Source organism: Oenanthe melanoleuca, chromosome 1A, assembly GCF_029582105.1.
Source record: "Oenanthe melanoleuca isolate GR-GAL-2019-014 chromosome 1A, OMel1.0, whole genome shotgun sequence".
Taxonomy (NCBI): domain Eukaryota; kingdom Metazoa; phylum Chordata; class Aves; order Passeriformes; family Muscicapidae; genus Oenanthe; species Oenanthe melanoleuca.
The window spans coordinates 20,291,902-20,313,338 of record NC_079334.1 but is presented as its reverse complement, the minus strand read 5'-3'; the positions used below and the strand labels follow the sequence as shown (position 1 = coordinate 20,313,338).

Genomic DNA, 21,437 nt, shown 5'->3' with positions numbered 1-21,437 from the left:
CTTACACAGATTTCAGCACTAACAACAGGCTTTGGAAGGAGATCATAGTGCCAATGAAAGCTAACAAAATTGTATGCCTTCTTCTTACATTGTTATCCCAGTATCTTTCCAGCTTGTCTCTCCCTAAACTTAGCATTTACTTGAATTGTGTACATTTATAAATATTTTTGGAAGTGATTATAGATTAGGAAATTGATAATTAGCAGCATAGCATTTAGTGGCCTAGCAAGATACTTAACATTTGAAACATTTTTAGAGGCATATTTGTATTGCTCCTGTTCTCAAAAGTGTTGTTCAGTAGGGTTAAGTGTGTAGAGCTCCACAGCCATCAAGAACAGATCCTCTCCAACATCAGCAGTGTAACACATGGAAAGCAGATGTTATCTGCCACTGGGGAAAAAAAACCCATACACAAGCATTTTGTTACATACTTGTAATATCTCTTAATCACATTTAACAATTATTTATGAAAGATTCAATATCTACGATGGAAAGCCTACTGGAAAATTACTGGGCTATGAAATGTCTTACCAAAGATTATTTTTAACTATAAGGACTAATGCAGGTTTTTAAAACTCATTATTTCATCATTCCAAAAAGTAGCCCAAGGAGGAAAAAATTACTACAGATGCTCATCTAGGTACTGTATACTCCTCATCAGTATGGATCTAGGGCCCAGTTCTTTGTGTGGTTTTGGATATTTTCTTCACATTAATGTTATCCCAGAAGATGATTTACTGTGTTTAGAAACAGGTTTTTTTGGTCTGAAGTGGCTGAGATAAGAGTTTCTGAACTATGTTAGCATGTACCTTGGTATGACTTAAACTCCCTTCCCTAAAGAAGCTTAGCCTTCCTTTGGTGCCATGTAACACATAGACCCGAGAGCTTCCTAAACTATTTACAGTTAAAAGTAGTTCAGTTGGTGTCCCTGATCCTCAGCCTGTAGGAATAATGTTGTGATAAACTTCCACAGTGTTTTGATTACCACTTCATATCTCTGTGGATAAGCAGAGGAAGAATTGATTCTCTGGAAAGCACGTGTAGTCATTTTGTTTGTTGCTGCGATGAGTTACATTATCCAAAAGCATCTCCAGTGAATGACCTCAGACCCTTGCAGCGAGTGGTGAACACTTCCATCACTCACTTTAAAGAGAGCACTGTAGGAGGATGGACACTTTGAATGCCCAGTTCAGTCCTGCAGCAGCTTCTGAATATCCAGGCTAGAGTGTGGCTAGTACTGTCTAAAACCATCATGGAATGCCAGGAGTGAAGTGTAGCATGCAGAGCCTTGGTGTGAGAAGTTTGGTGAGACATGCTGAGCCAAACAGGCAGGCTGACACTTGTAGTGGGAGTTGGAGCATTCTTTGGTCATGTGGCTTTAGTCCTTGGTGTTAGCTGCAGTTATTGAGTCTGGGGGTTGTGTGAATCACAGTGGCCAGTCTGGTGGGATGGGGAATACACTCTTACAGCCATCTACAGATGGGAAAAAGGGAGTTGGAGAGAGGTGACAGTTCTGAAAATCTGAGAGGTGATGCTTACAGTTGTATGCTCAGGAGGGTGCAAGTTCTTTCAAATGCTTTTTCTAGCCATATCTTGCCAGAATCTGGTACAGCTCTCAATCCAAACACGCATTTGAAACAAGTGTGGAGAAAGCTGGAAATAATATTTTTTCCCCTTGGGATACAAACATCTGCAGGCAGTTCAGGTTGATAACTTCATTTTGGCTTATCTATTTTTTCCACTGGCTTTGTTTAACAGTTAAACAATGAGAGAAAGTAAAGTGAATCAGGGAAAGGAGAGGAATAGACTGAGTGTTGTGCCATGCTATAGGAAAAAACTTGGAAAGAAAAGGTCCTGATTTCTGTTCTCTGAGGATTATTGCACTTTTGTTTAACTGATTGCAGGCAGGAATAGAAGTGATATGTAATATCAAACACCACAGAGAAGCTGAGCAGAAGGTACATGGATGCCTGTGTCTCTGAGCTGGAAAAGAACATTCAGCAGAGGAGTAAGTGCTGCTCTCACTGTGTCCTGGCTGAAGCAGCATCCAAGGCAGCAGCAGCTACTAGAAGACAGTGAGGAACTCATGCTTTCAATTCTGAAACAAACTGATTTAGTAAAAGAACAGATGTGAGCAAACACTTGACAGAATAAACTCTGATTTGGAGGGCAGTTGTAACATAGAGAGGGTGGCTTTCAGGAGAGCTTTCCTGGCAAGTGTAGGTAGTATAAAACTATGTTGACAGTATATGACAGTGCTATTTTGTGAAAACCCCTGAAATGTTTGTCTGTGGTCTTGTGCCTTCAGATGAAATGTTTAAACCAAGGGTGAAAGTGAGGGAAAGGATCTTAGGTCTTCCAAAAGTCTGAGAAGGACAATCAGAGAGGAGGCAGTACGTGTAGGATCAGAAATCAGTGCTCCCGTGCTGATGAGTACAGTACAGACTCCTGCTGCAATAAAAGTTGTTAATAAGCAGCCTCTGTTCTCCCTCTTATCACAAGAGAGAAACACAATCAATTTTTGCCAAGTGTTGGGCATACTCTGCTCCCATTGACTTTAACATAAAGTGCTAATACCTCTCAGAGCTGTTGCTGAAATGTACTGCAATAGCTTTTCTTTCTCACACCTCTGTGGACAGACAGTTATTAATTCAAGTCCTCTTAAAACATCAGATCTTAAATATGCCTGAGCTTGTGAAGCATAGTAAGGCTGGAGGCACTGGAGGCAGCTGTGGTGTTCATGTGGATGTTCTGCAGTGGCACAGCCACTTGGCAGTTGTATGATTCAAATTGTGCCTTGTACCAGGCAATCTTAATGGATGGGGCTGTGGGCTCTTCAGATGTGCCCAACACATGGCACTTCTTGTGTAAATGTGCTTCTGTTACAAGCCAGGCTTTGGGAATCTGTGACTATGTGAGAAGGCAGAATTCCTCATTTGTTCTCAGCATAGTGGGCATTCTGTGGAAAATGAGAGCTGTGTGTGTGAGAAACCAGCTAACCAAGCTTCAAATGGAAGCCAAATGAGGCTTCCCTGCAGTTTCACAGCTGTGTCTCCAATGGCAGCTTTGTGCTGACAGCATGGTGAACTCTGCTTCATTTCTGTGACCACTGAGAAACAGAAGATCACAGAATCTGGAGTCAAAACTTGCTAGGATTAATTTTTTGTCCCTAGGGAGCAGAAATGGCTGTTTTTTAAAAGCAGAGCAGAGTAATGTAATAGCATTTTTCAGATTAGTACTTAGTGGCTAAATAATGGCTTGTGGCGCCTTTTCAATTTTCCCTTTCCTCCTGAAGAGCTAAGGAAACCTCTGCCTTATATTAAAAGGAAAGTAAAAAGGCACAGAATAAGTGATAATTTACCAGTGTCGTGAGGTAGAGAGAATGTGTTCGTTGGGGTCGTATTTAACTTCACATTAGCTCTGCCAGAGCAGCCCATACTGGTGGCCACAGGCAGGGAGGTGGCCACTTGCCTTCACAGCCTGTGTCCCATCACATCACTGGGTGCATCCAGCCCTGGCCAGCCAATAGTCACAGTCATGTTCATCCATGAGAGCTTCCTCACCCTTGTGGGAGGACAGATTGTAAGAGAGCAGAGATAGTGCTGAAGGCAGTCCCACCCCTGATAAATTGTAGCTGTACTAATTACCAAAGAGTGGCAGCAGCCTTGCCCCTCACTAGAACACTGCTATGTCCAATGAAGATGCCTGTTAAAAAAAGAGTGAATTAGCTGGTCCAGAGGCAGTTGGAGGCTGCTGGCTGTGCTGTGAGAAGGAAGGGTCAGGCAGTTGTGCAAGGCACTGAAAGGGTAAGATGTTGTACAAGAGACAGGCAGAGTCAGGTGGTCATGCTAAGGGTAGGAAGGAGTTGCCCAGTCCTGCAGAAGGAGAGGAGGAGTCAGTGTTGCATGGAGCTGCCCGTGGGAAGTTTACAGAGAGAAAGGTATGAAAGTTTTTAAGGTAATAAGCGACTGCTGCTTGTGTCACTTGAGTTCAACATCACTTGGTGCCCCATGTGAGGAGCAGGTGACAATACACCCTCTCCATAGGAACTGTGCATAAGACAGAAATAATACAAAATTTCTGAGGTTGTATCTGCTTCTAATTGTCAGACGTAATTTTTAAACTTTTGTTCAGAAGGTTAAAAATATCTGTATGTTTGCACACTCAGGATTTTGTGTGCTGCTTACTTGTGGAGGGTGTGTGAACATACATGCACATGTATGTCTTAGCTAATGCAATTCTGTTCAGACATCTGCTGTAATGTAGGGATAATAATGACTTTGGAATGATGATGGTGCTATAACTCAATTAAGATGTTTTTAGCAAACTGCCTCAAGTGGGTTGCAAACAGCTGCAAAACACCCACTCAGATCCCTAACAATTGCAGCACTGAACAACAGCAGTGTCATGTGTGTGCTCTCCTTAACGAGTGATGAACACAGGAGCAGGATTTAATTTTTGTTCTTTTTGTTCCTTTTCTCCCACAGACCATCCACGTTGCCATTGTCTGTGCAGGGTACAATGCCAGTCGGGATGTTGTCACACTCGTCAAGTCTGTCTTATTTCACAGGTAAAGGTAGCTTTCTTTTCCTGTGTATTGTATATCTGCTTATGACTAAGTGAGCTTTTTCTAGGTTTACTCACTTACTTCAAAAGATGGTCAGATTCCCTTCTCTAGTTCCTTTCTCTTTTTAAGGAATGAAGTATTTAATTTATAACCATCTCAAATAGATTTCACCCGTGTGATGATTTCTACAGTGAATAAGAGGGATCAGAGATCCACCTGCTGCCCCTGTTGCATTGTGGGACTAGGGACAGTATCAATCTTCACTGTAAAGCATCTACACACTCCTGAATGCTGTAAAATAATGATAATGGTAAAAACAATGTTGTATTCATTTAGTCTATTTGTGGTATCAGTTGATGGCACAGGTGCAGATGATAAATTCACACTGGTTGCTTGACTATCCCAGCTTCCAGTTTTGACATTTGTAAACCTGCTGTTGCAGTCAGTCTATACACTATTTCATGAAATTCAGATGGTTTATTCTGGCTTTGGAATGGCTGCTTACAGCCCCTCAGAAGGTTTTGCAACCTGGTTTTAGCACAGTTAGCTCCCAATGTTGGGAGGCATAAACGTACAATGAAAACAAAATAACCAATTCCCTTAATAAACAGCAGCTCCAGAAAAAAAAGAGAATTCACATTAAACTGTGTGTTGTGGGCATATGTGTATATCCATTGTCCAGTTTAGAAATGTCTCTGAGAGATACCTTCCAATAATGTTGCAGAAAGTGGATTAAAATCAGGGAAGGGATTAGGCTATTTGACGCAAAAAGGACAAATGGACTAGTAAAATATGCTTACAGTACAAGCAACTTACTAAGGAGGTAGTTTCAATATGCTGCTTTATGTGAAAGGCTCTTTTGTGCAAGGGTGAATGACTCTTGTTCATGTCATGTGGTAATATCTTCTTGCATCTAACCTCCTGAGTGGGGCATTCCAGTCCCACACTTCACTCCTTATGTTTGCCTCCAGTCTCCTGCTGGAAGCCTTAGCAGTCACTTCCTGACAATGGTTTTATTACACCATTTTATAATTTTTGCTAAGCTTCTTAAAATAATATAAATGCTCACCTTGTCCAGTATGAAAAAAAGACTCCATAAGTACTGTTTAATCAAAATATGAGAGCAGCTTCCATTATCAATACACAGCCTTTTCAAGTCTTTTGGGAAGTAGCATGTTCATGTTAGATGAGGGGTAGGACCAGAAGAACAATGCTAAAATAAACATAACAAAAGCAAAAAAACAGTAAAAATCTCTGTAAAAAACAGTAAAAATCTCTTTCTCTGCGCAGAATTTCTCTGAAATTAAAATTCAGGTAAATGTTAGCATTATATCTATTTCCAGTTAGAAGTTTGAATTATTCAGTGTAAACTGGCTTTATATTGCAAGGATGTGGGGAGGTTTTGTCTATTTTAATTGTTGTTTCAAAGGGATTTCATGGAAAATCATATTTTTGTGATGAGATGAGTTATCCTAATGGTTAGCTTCTCCCTGTTTTTTTTATCCTAGTCCTTGCATCCATTTTGAAAAGACTTTAATCTCTGTATTTCCAAGTGTTCTGTAAATAACAGGATTCTCACAGCTCAAAGGTTTAAATAGCCTCTCTCTGTGTTCCTTAAGGGAAATGTCCCTATTTTATTTAAGGCACTCCTCTCAGCAATTAGCAGATTTATAAACAACACTACCATGTAATTAAATTATTAAGTAATAACAAATTAAGATATTAAACCAAAAAAGGTAATTAATATTGGTATTTCTAAATCTGAGGGATTCTGCCTATTGTTGTTTGGCCTGCACTCCTGCTCATCTCAAAGTGTTTGTCAAGCTCAGCAGAGGTGGTCAAGATAAAGTCCAGTGTAGCTAATGAAACTTGTGTACATTCAAGATAACCTATCTCCCTTGTTTGCTCAGAACATGCTTAAAGACAAATCTAAGTCTCTTCCTGCCTAGAACTAGCTTTTCTCACTAGGCATTAAATTGTTTGCTAGAAAGTGAAGATATTCTCAGAAAAGAGACAGAGCTTCTTAGAGACATTTCTTTATTATCTTGTAGAAAACACAGGCTCCTTAAGCATCAGTTGATGCCATGGCTCCATGGGCATGCTTCAGTAGCACTCCTTTCTTGGATCTATATCTTGGAATGGCAGTTGTGTAGAAGGATGCAGAATAAGCAAAAAGAAATAAAGAACTAAGTTTCCTGGCATTGGTTGCCATATGCAAGAGACCAGTATGCACTTCAGAAATGGTGATGATTGGAAAGACTTCTTTTAGTTGCTAGGTTCTATTTAATTATAGGAATGAGGGATGGAGATAGGTCATGATAGTGCATTTAGGAGGATTGAGTTAGTAGAGTTGGAAGTGGTTGGTTCAGGTAGTCATTGCTTCATGATGTCAGCATCAAGTTTACCTCTGACTTGAGGGTCCTCAGTGGAAACAGACATGGAGATGTCTCTTCTTCTGACTCTAAATGCACACCAGGGACTGCATCCTAGCTGTCATTGTCCAATAAGCCAAGCAGAACAGACATTTGAAAGGTCTTTATGCTTCCAGTGAAGAAATTTGCTTAACAAGAGGTTTGCAATCCTAATCTCTAAATAAGACTACTGGTCCTTTGTTTGTAGGATCGCCACATTCAATCTCAAATATAGTTTAGCAAGAACAGAAAAAATACATGCTGCCAAACTTACTGTCATAGGGATTTTGTTTTTCCTTCAACACACCCGAATCCAATCTAGTGATTAAACAACTGACTCCTCAAGCAACCAGGCTTAATGTCCTCACCTGTCCTCCTCCACCTCAGTAAGTGTTTGTTGTAAAGCACCGACTTCAGTGAATCTGTCTGGAATTCATGAAGATTTCGTGTCCTTTTTTTGGCATTTCTGTACAGGTTAGTAATTAAGGCATGTTTTAGCATGCATTTTGATGCAAAACAATATACTTAAATTCCCTACTTGTGTAAGAAATCCCTACTTCTCTAATAGAAAAGCTCTGAGAAAAGGAGGCCATGTCAGTCTAATCCCAGGGAGCATTAACATATTTGTTATACCCTCAACTTTAGCTAGAGTGCTGGATAGAGACACAAAACAGCAGGAGTGCTGGGCCATTAAGGATAAAAGCTACAGGATTTTCTATAGATGGAGTGTGCTGTCTCTTCTCTCTTGCATGAATGTACTGCAAATCCTGCATATTGAACATTTCAGCTCTCCACAGCCTAAAACACCAAGATTCAAGTCATACCATATATATTATGAGACTTAGGCAAGCTACTTGTTCAGACCATTTGAGAAACCATATCTATCTTCAGGTTCTGGAGAGTAGGAAAAGGAGAGGAAAGGGGTAGTGTGACTGATTCCACATAAGAACTCAATAGTTTAGAAATGTGTTTCCTTCCCAGTGATAAAGGAGCTTGATTCCAGTTTTGTCTTTCAAAAACGTATGCTCCAGCCACAAAATCCAGCAGCTTTTAACACCCAGTTTGACATAACTGACAGTCTGTTCTCAGGAGGAGACTCAGCAGAGCTGGGATAGTGCAGGGTTTGCAGTCTGATAAATATGCATTGGCAGTGCTGCACAGAGGGAGGCTTGAGGAATGAATGCTCAGTCCTACTCTGCAACTTTCCTGCTTTCCTTTCTTGCACATCCAGTTCCCAATTATGACAGATTTTATAAAGCTGTTGTACAGCTAAAAGAAATTGTCTCTGAGTTTAACACAAGCCAATCTCATATCACGGTGTCCTAAGAGCAACCTAACTTTAGCTTTTCCAAACCAAAAGACTGCACACTAGAAATTAATTCTGTTGGGTCAAATAGGCAGAATGAAGTGGAAATACTTTTGGAAACAGTGATTATAGTAGCATGCTCAAAAGCACCTGTATTTCTTTTTCAAAATTGAAGCTGTTTCCTGTGGCTGATAACGTTCCTTGAATTTTTTGCAATTACTGGTCCAAGTTACAGTGGTGGTTTTCAATGTTTTACTCTATTTCTGAAAATTTTAAACCTTAGAGTGTCACGGAAACACCCCACAATTATTGTTTCATATTGAAAAGATAATTTCTCTCTCTGTTCAGGTAAGTCTTAACTTGAGTAAGAGCTAAAATGGTTTTTAATATGCTCTTATCTTTTCTGAAGACATGCTTAACACTATGTTTCATTTGGAAACAAATTAAAAACCAAATTTACACAATTATAGCATGTTTCTGGCAGTTAGGTCAGCCTGACAATCTGAAATTACCTTCTCTTCTGTGCCAGCAAGTACTGGGTTGTTTTTTGGTGCCCTTCCCCCCCCACCCCACTATTTCAGACAGGAGTCACTGCATTTACTTGTTTAGCTGTACTTTCCATCTTTGCTACAGCAATAGTGGTATAGGAATGTGGGGGCTTTGTAAGGAATGTAAACAAACCCAGACAAATGCTTTTTAATAGGAAGTTGCCTCTTTTTGCTTTAAGAAGGCTGCTTATAACCTTGAAGTTAAGCATATGTCTGAGCATTTTTAAGAACAGGATATGAAGCTGTGTTACAAAATGCTGTATGAATAATGAACTCTTTCTTAGAACAAGTAGAATAAGGCAAACCAAATGAAAATCTAAATTAAATTAAAAGGATGACATGTAATTTCCAAGTAAGAGTCACAAGTCAACGCTGGCTGGTAATTAAAGCTTATATAATCTAATGGCTATATTCCATTGAGACCACTTTGCCTTAATGGAGTTAATTTGAGAATTCAACACCTCTGTCAGTGTTTGCAACTTTTCTAATGTGTCAGTTTATTTGTGGGAGGTTATTCTGGCAAAAACCAAAAAGCATGACCTGGTTTCTCTGATCCCTATAAATACATCAATAATACACATTTCTTTTTGTTTTTTCTAGCTATTCTAACAATAGAGGCGTAATGGATAAAGCAATGTTTAAAAAAAGAAAATCTGCTCATGAAATCTCTTAGTACTTCCCAAAGAACTTCTGTAAGGTAACACAAAACAAGAAGATCCATGAATGATGCAGCAAGTGTATATTTAGGATCTCTCCAATAGTTTGGGAAGTATTTTCACCAATACTGGATGAAGGGGGAAAGTGAAGTGGTTATAAAAAAAATCTTGAAGATTTTCCTGTATGAGTGAGGGATTTTCATATGAGCACCAGGAGAAAAAGTTTCCCAAACTGCTTTTTATAATTCCTGTCTGAAGCTCTTGTAACCACTTGTTACAGATATAAGAGGTACTACCTTGTTGTGATTCCCTTAATAAAGTATAGGTTTTGGAAATAAACCCTCTGGGCTACTGACCTTTTTATATTCTTAGAAAATAAAATTCTTCTGTTGCAGAGAGAGAACTGTGTAACCAAGCAGCCAAGGAGCTGCCTTTTGAATTACTAACAATTGAGTTACGGAATAGTGCAGAAGGGAAGAGTGAGTCTTGGTTCACTACTCCCTTTTTCAATTGTAGATTTCTGTATTTAACTCTGTGGCAGAGGCTATTTGAAAAGAAAGGTCCACAAATGCTTGAGCAAGCAGATCATAAATCTGATGAAGAATAAGAAGTTTTGAAATGCATGAATAAGACATCATAAGAAAAAATGTAGAGAAATAGGTACCTTGGAATAGACTTCTAAATTCATGGCCCGACTTTTAAAAAATTGACTTCTTTTCATTTTGCTAACTTTATAGGACCTCAGCAATTTTGAAAATGAGGGCATTCATTCACACTCCTATATTTAGGTCTAAGAGACTATATTTAAACGTCCATGCTTGAAAAATCTTTGCTAGAATCTCCCTTTGTTCACTTTTGAGGAAAGTAATTTGGGAAAATAAATGTGTGCTCTTTACATATGGTTTACTTTGTCAGATAGTGTTCTGATCTTAAGATAAGTCGAAATAAGTTAATATATGAAGATTTGCAGTTTTCTGAATAGAGTACTTAGAACCTTAAGTTTCCACTTGATGGGAAATAGCCATAATTTGGAACTACATTTTACCATATTAAGACATTAATACATCAGCATTTTCCATGTAGCAGAAACTGTGAAAAGTTATAGTTGGTAGAAGTTCAAATGTTCAAAATCATTGAAGTAAGTAAGATTAAGTATTTCTGGACCTCATGAGAAATTCTCTGGCTGTTTCAATACCTGCTTCTGCAGTCAGGAATCTGGAAGACCTGGGGCTCAGGGTTCTGGAACCTGGGATCCTAGAAACATTTATTCCCAAGCAGATTAATTTACATGAGTACTGGGGATTTTCCAAAACCTCTTAGTTTTGTGGGAGAAGTTTATCACAGTTGCCATATGTTGACCAGTGTTATTCCATAGTTGGATATACTTTCCCTGTTACAATATAGTGATTTCTATCAGTACAAGATACAAACACGTCCTTATGTGAGTTATTTTTAGTTCTCTTCATGTGCCCAGTGGAAAATGAGCAAAATGTCTAAGTTTAATGAAATTCAGCTTTCAGTGGAATCCTTCACAGTATCCTGATTGTTGTCCCTAATTCTTAGAGCCAGTGATTCAATCATGTTGTCAGATAATCCTGGCATCACTTTCATATCTCTCTTGAGAAAGATTTCTCATCTGGCAGAATCTCTTCTGTATCTTTTATAATGAATGTTGGTTGATCTTCAAGCTTCTAAACTTGTTTCTTAAACACTTTGAAGCAATCCTTATCTTTTAGGCTTGGCATATTGCAGACAGCAGAAGAGGTGAAAGATGTCATCTGTGTGTATGCTAGTGCAGTTACCTTCAGAAGGTCTTCCAGCTTTGAGGCTGTGCTCTGTTGGCTTCCAGCACCGTGCTAAACCTCACATTTCACAGAACTGAAATCTCGTCTGGAGTAAAATTTTCTGTGGCTGATGCACATTTAGTTGTAGATGTCATCAGGTCACTATACTGTTTTGGGGATATATTTTTGTAAGTGATAATCTTCTGCTTTGCCTCTGACACACACTTTCCTTCCAGCTGAATCCTTACCATGAGGCTAACGACTTGAAAGAGGTTTCTGTGTGGGAGTACAGCTATCCTTTTTTCCTTCTCCCAGTAGGAGATGAACTGAAGTAAATGTCACCCACTTGTTCCCATTTAAGTTTCATACACTCTGGGTCATTCAGATAAGTATAAACTGCTACTGAACATCTGAGTATCTTTGTGTCAGATTTTTTCTTTTTAGTGTGTTTCATCTTGAAATATTTTTTATCAATTCCATTTAACTAAATGATCATTTGAAAGAAGACGGAGCTTTCTTTTTTTAACTGATTTTTTACTCTTCTTATTCTGCTTTAGAATATAAGATAACCCCAGAATTAAAAAAAAAAGAAAGGAAATTACAGAAGAACTCCAGCTGGGAGATAGTCCTACCAGAATCCACACTCAGCCCCTGCTTAGCAGAGGGACCTATGTGGGATGTGTATGTTGATAGTGAACATCTATTTGTCTTGAGATATTGCTTTGCCTGTACCCAAACCCACTGGTGTTGTACTTTGTTTTTCTTGGCCTTGTCTCTACTAATGAGATGTGTTTCCTGATCACTGCTATTTCCTGATTTTTTTCTTGGCAAGGTGCCTGGTTACTGCGGAATCTGCATGAGCCAGGATGTGCTCTTCTACTCTCCTGCTGGGCTGGTGAAGCAGATGTAATTGCTGTGATCCCTTTAGCTTGGTAATGGGACGATCAGCAGCTGGCAGCTTACGCCTTTCCCTCTCCCCTCCTCCCTCCAGGGCAAGCTGGAGATTGCAAGACCTTTGTCTTTTGAAAAGCACAGTTGTGGCTTAGTGTTTTGGATATTGTTTAAGGCAGATCAGCTGTGGGTTTATTCTGCCATCATGATTCTCTCATATACAAGGCTTCCACCCAGCCCTTTCCTGCTTTTCCTGTCAGCACATAAAGTGATCCACAGTGTCCTTGAAGCCACTACAGCAGCTTCTCTGGCAGCCCCGGGTGCCGGGTTGGATCTTAGGTGCAGTATTTCTGAAACTGCAAAATCCAGTCACACATTGCTTCTTAAACAATCTCTTCTTTCTGCTGAGGGGATCTGTTAAAATACTATGAACCATTATATGTATTTTTACATTTTCTTGTGGACTTTGTTCAGTGGGAAGCAGTATTACTCATCAAAGCAAGAAGAGAAATGTTAAAGAGGAAGGCACACATTTTTTATTAATGGAGAAAAAAAAGCCTTCATTTTTTTGGGTTAAGCCCAAAAATGTAATGGAAGTATATTGGCTTGAACTAACATAGTTTTCCTCACTTCTCATTCACACTGAAGAATGTAGTAGCATCACTCATCTTCCACTTTAATCAACATCTGAAACAAAAAACTTCTCTTCTTAGATGAAAAATACCAATTAACAAGTACATTCATTTAGCTTTACAAATTCCATAGAAATGAGAATCCACTATTCTACTCCAGGGATCAAAGAAAAGTTGATCCCATGCTTAAGTCTAAATAAACCATTTGTCTTCTTAGTGGTTTTTTCAAGGTCTGTCCTTTTCTGCTGACAGGGAAAGTTGCTAAGCTAGGGGGTAAACATGGAAGACTACAACTTGTGACTAATTTGCACTGGTAGGTTTCCTATCACTGAAGTTAACATCAAATTTTTTTGCTTACTGTCCTCCAAGAAGGGGGGGAGGTTAAGGGAATTAAACAAGGTATTTATAATGTCTAAGCTCACATTAGTATAGAAAAATCTATACACTTTGTCAGAGCTTGCCACTCCTGCTGATGCTGGCTTCACCCATCTTGTTTTGAAGCTTTTCAGTTAGCCCAAGTCCTGTAACTGCAGAGGTAAGTCCAGATCTGGTGCTTTGAAGTAAAATGTTTCCTTTCTTCCTGCCTTTCTTTAACCATTTCTGCTCTTAGGAAAAAGGATGTGCTGAGATTTGCAATCTCCATTCTATTTGCTATGCCAATGAATAGCTGGAAGGCACGCACCTTAAACATCTAATTTTCGGTTCCTGTGGGACAGCTGTTGATTCCCCAAGTTTGCTTTGTAGAAGAGCTCTACGTAAACTCACGGGTCCCAGAACTTCACCTCATTCAAAGTTTTATTTTTTAACCTTTCCTTGCACCCTCATTTCTCTATAGACACTGTTCTTACCACAAAGATAAATTACCAGGTTCACCTAGAAACTGAAACAATCACTTCCAGAGCTCAAGTCCCCAAAAGGATGTTAACTTGGCCTTTAAGGAGCTGGTGCAAGGGACAAGACTCCTAGCTGCTATAAATCCTCACATTCCACTGAACTCAAGGGATCTGTATGTTCATATCCACCCAGAAACTGATGGAGTATTTTGTTGCGGTCATGTATACTCAAATTGTGTCTCAGCATTTTTGGCCACAGAGCAGGACTCCACCAGACATGCTGCACACTCAAAACTCAACACCTTAGACACAGATAAAGCTTTGTGAATCCTTCAAGAGCAGGAGTTAGAAACCTTGGCACTAACGCGTTTCTCTCCCTTCTCATATCAGGCGAAACCCGCTGCACTTCCACCTCATCGCAGATGCAATTGCCAAACAGATCCTGGCCACTCTGTTCCAGACGTGGATGGTCCCTGCTGTGCGCATAGACTTCTATGATGCAGATGAGCTCAAGGTAAAGACAGACAGACACGGGTGTCAGTCATACACTTCTGATCTGATGTCACCCCTTTGCTCCTCGTCTCCCTTGGAATTGCAGGGGAACTACTGCCTAAAAATATTCTCCCTGATGCAGCTAATTCTAACTGGCATGATTGTAACCCGATTACACTTAGCTAGGAGATGCTAAATGGCTAAAATCAGTGCACTTTCTCTGGAATGAGAGCAGCTAATGAATTATTTTGTTTAGCAGCTTAGAATTTTACCTGCTAAGTAAGAGGATTCTGGCTGTCCATCTGATCACATCATGTTTCTTTTAAGGATAATTTATCCTAGTAGCAATGGTGGAATCTTAAGTATCTTGCTCAGTAAGCCCAAGTCTGTTATTGGAAACAGTCAACTGCCCTGCATTCCTCAAGCACAGATGTGTGAAACCCTAAGTACACACACTGTGATGAGGTAGCATTAGTACAATAGCTACCTTTTTTGTCTGAATGCCCTTCCAAAAGGAATGAATATGAAAAGAGTTCAATCAACAGGGGGCAAAAATCGCTTACTCAAAATAATTACCTTTTCATAGTTAAAAAGTTTAAATCAGAACATGGAGGCACAGCACCGAATTTGAGCTGTATGTTTTTTACCTATGGAGCTAGAATGAAGTATTCAGATTTCAGCATTTGAAGTTGGTGGCAGTAATTTGTATGACTTACCAGACTGTTCTGAGCAGCACCCTGAAACAAGGAAAAAAACCAAAATTTAGCAAATTGCTGTACTTACTAAGAGGAAAGTCAGAGCACACCACGTTGTGAAATACTGAGTACAAAAAGCTTTAGAAAGAGATGGAAAAGGGAAAATTGGATTCTTGAGAAAAATACTTTGTTTCTGTTTTTATTTTTCATTGGTTCTTCTACATGAAGCCATAAGCTGGTATTAACCTAATTAGCTGGAGAGCTTCCTTCTGCTCTTTATAGCTTCATAGCAAGGAGGAGGTTTGTTCTTACAAATCTTGTACGTGTCTATGTTACATGTGCTTTTCTGCAAATTGTAGGGTTTTTAATTAGCCTCTCAGCTGCGGAAGACAGACCTCTTAGTGTTTTCCTTCTGGTCATTTGGGTATGGTCCAATCTAGTTAAGTAAATAATAACCAAGAGAGCTTACTTCAGTGATCCCCAAATTTCTGATTTAGAGGCAAAGCACTGAGCAGATATGAGGCTACAGAGCTAAATTGTTTTGTCCCTCCCTCTTCATTCAGTCTGAATTTTTTATGTGGCAGGTGACCCAAATCAACACTAGAGTATTTTGCATGTAACCCATAGGCTTTAGGTTGAGGACCACACTTTCTAGCTGGATGCAGGTATTGATGCATAAATAGGTCTTTTCAGGTCATAAACGGGTCTTTCCAGGTTTGCCTCTCTTGTTCAGAGCTCATCATTCTCCATACCAAGCAATTTCCCTGATTTCAGTGGCCAAAAAAACACAGTATATAGTACTTAGCATAGGGGAATGTGACAGACACTGCCAAAGGAGAGCAAAGAGTTATAAATACAAACAGAGTTTTAAAAACCCAGGAATGATGCTGGCTCATATCCAGATCATTCTGCAGGTTTTAGCAAAGATGACAGAGGAGCTGTTTACAGACAGCTGTAGGAGCTCATCTCATTTGTTTCTTATGTAGCCCCTAGAGAGGATTTAATGATTGGTTTGGGTTCATGTATTTCACCTGCACTCTTGGGAGCTGTATTATGCTGCCTGGTGTTAAGAAAACATACAGCTGATGCTGGATGTTTACTAGAAAGCCTGTCTTTCTCTGAAGTGATCTATGGATTCACTGTTACAGTATATACTATGTTTCAGTTTAAATGACTCTCCATAGTTCTTTTTTAAACCTGTAATCAATACCAATTTCTGACTTTTAAAAGGGTTTAAACTGAGTAATAGCATGAGAACTTTCTGCTTAGCTTTCATTCACCAGTGTTCAGTTGTTTTGGAGCACATTTTAGCTGCTACAGAAAACATTTTATTTCATGTTTGTTTTTTTCCCATTGGATATGTATAAGCTTCCAGTCTCTTCCTTCTAATGCAGCAGGAGCTGGCATGTTAGATTAAGCCCTTCAGTCCTGGGAGAAGTCCTGCTTCTGCTCCTGTTCCTGCTCAAACAGTGGAAGGGAGCACATAAGATTAGATCCTCCATAAATAGTATGTGTGCTTTTTTGTTTTCAGGTAGCTATTTAGAATTCAGGCAACAGTTTCCAGTAGCATATTCATTTTTTAAAAGGCAGAATTTGGAGACTAAAATATTTGGTATTTGGCAGTGTTTCTTAACATATCCTGCAGCTCTTAAAATACATGCTGTTTAGCTTAGAGCAACCATTGTTCTGAAGAAAGGAATAGAAAAATTAATCTTGGCTGTGGCTATTGTTTTCTCTCAGGTTTTAGGGGAAAACTGGACACTGCAAGAAAGTGAAGACAAGGTACCACGGATTATATCAGAATTTCTAGGGCCAGCAAACCAACATACCTATTTTGCTTCTGTGAATTAGGCATGGCAGATGTTCCTTTTAAAATTTAGAGAATACTTACTTTTCCTTTTGCAACGTGACACAACTGTTCACATTCCTGTTGCACCACAAAGAGCCTAGGTTCATTCTCTCCCTAGAAGGAGGTGCTGTCAAACTACCAGCAGTTTGCTTGGAAGAGGGATGAAGCACAGGAAAGAATGGCCAGGGAAAAGTGTATCTTTGCTTGGGGCACATGATAGAGGATGGTATAGAAGAGGAGGAGACTTTACTGTGGAGCTGAGCTGAAACAAGAGCATTTCCAGGAAAAGGGTCAGACACAGTCGAGATGGCGGCTTGCTGGATGTATTTCTTCAAACCACTTAGTTTGAAGATTTTAACAGCCAGTTCTGCTAAGATGCTTGTAACCTTCCCCAACATAACTTGCTCTGTCTCCTCACTGTCTTGCCAATAACCTCAAGGGAGATAGATGAGTGCTTAAAAGCTCTCCCTCAATTTGCAAGCTGTTCGGATTGTGAACTTTCTCCCATTAACTAAACTTGATACGTGCAGTTAGTAATCAGCAATAAGCATCCTTGAAGTGTGGGCTGCTCGTAATGGTGCCAGTAATTGAACTATTCTACAGCTACATGCTTCATTCTTGCTCTACTCAGTATGGCCCACACATAACTCTTCCAAATTTATGTGGACACATATGGCTGTGACTGCAAACTGGAAAGTTAGTTGGCAGTGTAAATTCATTTTATGTGATCACTTTAGTTGTGTTAATCAGCTTTGGTCTAATGTGGTAGATGTATCTATTACAACAATGCATCCCACAAAATAACTGCAAACTGAAAATTGTCTTTTTGAGCATTAAATAAAAGAAAGAAAATGCCTGTGAAGCATTCATCTATTGCAGCTGAGATTTGCCAATGTCAGGCTGCAGGGTATTGTGGGTTTTTCAGTTCAGTCTTACGTGAAGAAACTCCAGAGCAAACTATTGAAGGTGTGCAGCTTGGGCACTTGGCTTCTACACTTCATTGTTAAACATGGAATCTCATGTCAGTTCCCTCACAGGAAAATACAGGCATTAAATCCATTGTGATCTGCACTGTCCCAGAGCAGAAGGAACAGCTGATAAGGCAGTGCTGTATGTGATGGGTGGAATACAGATGAGATGAGTTTGTTTTCCCAGATGTTGCCTGACACACTGATGACAACATCAGGTGAACTGAAGAAGGCAGAATGTAGAATGAGCAGTTGCCTGCTCTGCTGTGAGTAAATGGCCCAGATACACAGTCTCTTCATCACTGATAGAGCAGAAAAGCCACCTCCTTTACATAGTTAAGTCCACATGTGCTGCAATTGATTTATGAACTTGAAGGGATGGTGAATAGGTTTTTGTAGTAGATGAACATGTGATCTGAAAGGGAAATATGAAAAGCTCAATTCTTTGCTATATATATGGACAATATTCCAGCTTTTACTGTTCTCAGAAACAATAAACCACAAATCTGAGTACCACTGCTGCATTAGATGATTTCATATCAGAAATGTTAACGTCTGCACACTCAGTCAAAATCAGTGGTCTGATCCAGCACAAGCAAGTTCAGATAATGCATGGCATAAAGATCACCTATCTTTGGGCATTTACTGCAGTATGAGATGAGTTACTTCTCATCCACTTTCATCTGAACTTTGAATACAGTTCTCTAGGTCAGGTACTGACATCATTTGGACAGGCATCACAAAATACTCTGAGTTAGAAGAGGCCCACAAGGATCATCGAGTCCAGCTCCTGAGTGAAGGTCCATAGAGAGATTGAACCCATGACCTTGGTGTTATTAGCACCATACTCTAGCCAGATGAGCTAATGAGCAAGGGCTATGAGATTTAATCAGAAAAATAAAGTTTAATTCTTTAATTATGATTGTAGTGTAGCTGGCTCTCAGGGCTATGCCTGTGTGCACCCCCAGTGCACTTAAATTCCCACAGTGATCCAGGAGCTCCCAGGCTTGTTGTGTGCACAGATGAGATAAAGTTTGGTTTGAGACAGCAGCCCAAGTTGGAACCAGGTGATTGATGGAACTTCCAGCACAATAAGTATTTGACTGCTTGTTACAGGAGTGATCCTGGTGGGAATTTCAGACAGTTCTTGAGATTTCCCAGGCAGACCCTGCTGTGCCTAGACCAATTTGTATGCTTGAGCATGTCGATTAACATCCTGGGCAAAGAATCTGGCTGTCCCAGATATTCACAGACAGTTCCTGCTGCAAAGTTAATCAATTGTACAAGAGTAAGAAAATCAATAGGAGCAGTTTCTGCATGTGTAGAAATGATCATGTAGGACAGTCTTTTGTACCTACTTAAGATAGTTGGGAAATGTTTTGTACATAGGTTAAGGTGGTCTATAGTGACACAGTATACATGTCATGCAGTGGCCAGGTAGGACCATGGGTTACAAAAATTGTATGGAAACATGTTTTAGGGAGTCTCACCCAATCCAGCTAGGATGACCCTGTAAGAACCCTTGCTATGGAGACTCGCTTTACCATCCAGACAGCAAGCAAATGTCCTGTCTGGCACATTACATTGCCCATGCAAAAATTATTGTAAGTCAAAATCCCAATAATGTTAGCTGTTTAAAAGTACACTCAGTATGTGAGTGTCTTGGCAGCAAATTGCACCAAAAGCAACTCAAATGCCATGAAATCTTCAGATTCCAGCAGAAGCTCTTCCAATGAATGATAGTGGTGATTGGGCTGTATGTATTGTAATACTGCCATATACCAGTTTTGGAACCATGATCAAACAAATACTTCTAACAGAATGGCAGCTACCACCAGCTGAGCAAGGGAGAGAGGGATTCTGATGGGCAGTAAAGAGGATGTGAGAGTGTATTTGATGAACAGATCATTAGCTTGGTGTTTTTCACATCAATTTAAGAGGGTGACAACAACAGCAATGTTGATAACGCCTTGAACAATAAAACCAGTCAGCATTCTCTACCTTACACCATCTTCCTAGTCAAGATATTCCACTGGATGTTGCAGCCACCCCTAACAATCTACCTACAGTAATAGTGACTGACTCCTAAACTATCATGGATTGTAAGGATTTGACTGTATTTGCATTTTACTGCATGCATATTATATATTGTTAAGGGCAGCATAGAGTTGTTTATCTTTTAAGTAGCTCACTGTGTGCCTCAGAGGCAAACACACAAAAGTTATAAAGCAGAAGTGCACTACTTTCCTTCATTTCTTTTCCACTTCATATGCAAGATCTAATTGCTATTAATGCAATATAGAATGAGAAACCCAGCATCTGTTTATGTTTACATTCATTTACACAGCAGTAAGTATTCAGTTAAAGTGTTTCTGCAGCACTGAGGTTTTGATCTAAAACTGTCACGTGTTATGGGGGGCTTGATGTGCTCCTGCATTTCAGCAGCCTTTTGTCTTTCTGTAAACTGACCTACTGCACACATCAGTGAAATAGTAGGCATAGACTGCTGTTTCTTCCTGCCCTTTCCCCTTCTCTTCATTTTTTAAAAATATGCAAATTCAAGATTTAGGAAAACAAAGTCTATAATCACAACATTTTACAGATTTTTATAGCCTGTATGGCTTAGTTTTAGACTCAAATTTCCCCTTTATAATTGAGATTTTGTGTATTTGCAAATGGTTACATTGAATACTAGAGACCTGAAGTCTCAGGTGATAAAATAGCTTGTGGCTGTGACACAGGGTTACCATGTTAAGAACAGGGTCTTTTTTCCATGGTTTTCAGTACAGACGACTGGAAATTAACAGACCAGGTTTTGTAAGCCAAGATATTTTCCTTCAGACTGTTTGGGAGGAAATTAGTATCCACCAAGAAACAGATAGCAATTCAAACTCCCCAGCACAGTGGAACCTTTGTGAAGAGGTCAGAATCTATCCTGAGTAGCCCAAGCAGTACTTCCTCTGTCCTCCCAGTCCCTCTTCTACACAAAAACAAAAAAAACACACCAAAGAATAAGAGAACCATGCAACATTAGAGACTGTTATTTGGATGTATTTTTCAGTATTATTCAGACCTACAATATGAAGAAAGTAATTTTACATAAAATCAGACTGGGTCTTACATTTCTACATATTCCAAACAGGTGGTCAGAAAGAAGTGCCATGGAATCACTGAGGCTGGTCAGAAATTGGTCATGATAATGGGACTCAGTGCCTTTCTGACTTAGCAGTTCTCATCTGCTTAGTGACCTGTAGTTTGCATGAGTAACATCACCTCTGATTCTGTGGAGGAAGGCAAGATACCAAACATGGAATAGTTTCTTGAGGATTTTTATGTCGTTTCTCTTCAGATTTACAAATACAATCAGTTAATTTGAGATTTTAGAACTGTTAGAGTTTGGTATACTGAGATGAAGCCCAGTGTGATGCAAGAAGATGCAGTATTTCCTGGACCTCTTTAAAGGGTCCCAGTCTGCCTTCTGTGTTACACTGTGCAGTGCTTCTACTGTTATTCCAGAAGAAAGCCAGAGAAAACTCCTTGAACTTTTCTACTGTTGCTGGTGCTTTGAAAAAACATTGGAGCTCTTTGTTAGTTTATAATTTAGTTCTAATTGCTGTGGACCTCTCTGTAGCTCCATCTTTTTCTTAATTCTAGGGAAAAGCAATACAGTTATTCTGTCCTATGTCCACCAGGAAGACAGGATAGCTGCTCTTTGTAACATATGTGGAGTGAGGACTAAGGAGCCAACTCTCTTCCATTTAGCATCACCCACATTTGTATCATAGTGGCTGACTCTGACATTTCA

The 21,437-nt window shown here is 39.6% G+C and overlaps 1 protein-coding gene across 2 annotated transcripts in view; it reads left to right on the top strand.

The window, feature by feature from the left end:
• Window positions 1–21,437, top strand: part of LARGE1 (LARGE xylosyl- and glucuronyltransferase 1) — a 263,862-nt gene that overhangs the window by 127,219 nt on the left and 115,206 nt on the right. For both annotated transcript variants that reach the window (XM_056515824.1, XM_056515817.1), the window contains 2 exons: window positions 4,488–4,570; window positions 14,019–14,142. In XM_056515824.1, coding sequence (XP_056371799.1) covers window positions 4,488–4,570; window positions 14,019–14,142 — 207 coding nt within the window. The remainder of the gene's footprint in view (window positions 1–4,487; window positions 4,571–14,018; window positions 14,143–21,437) is intronic.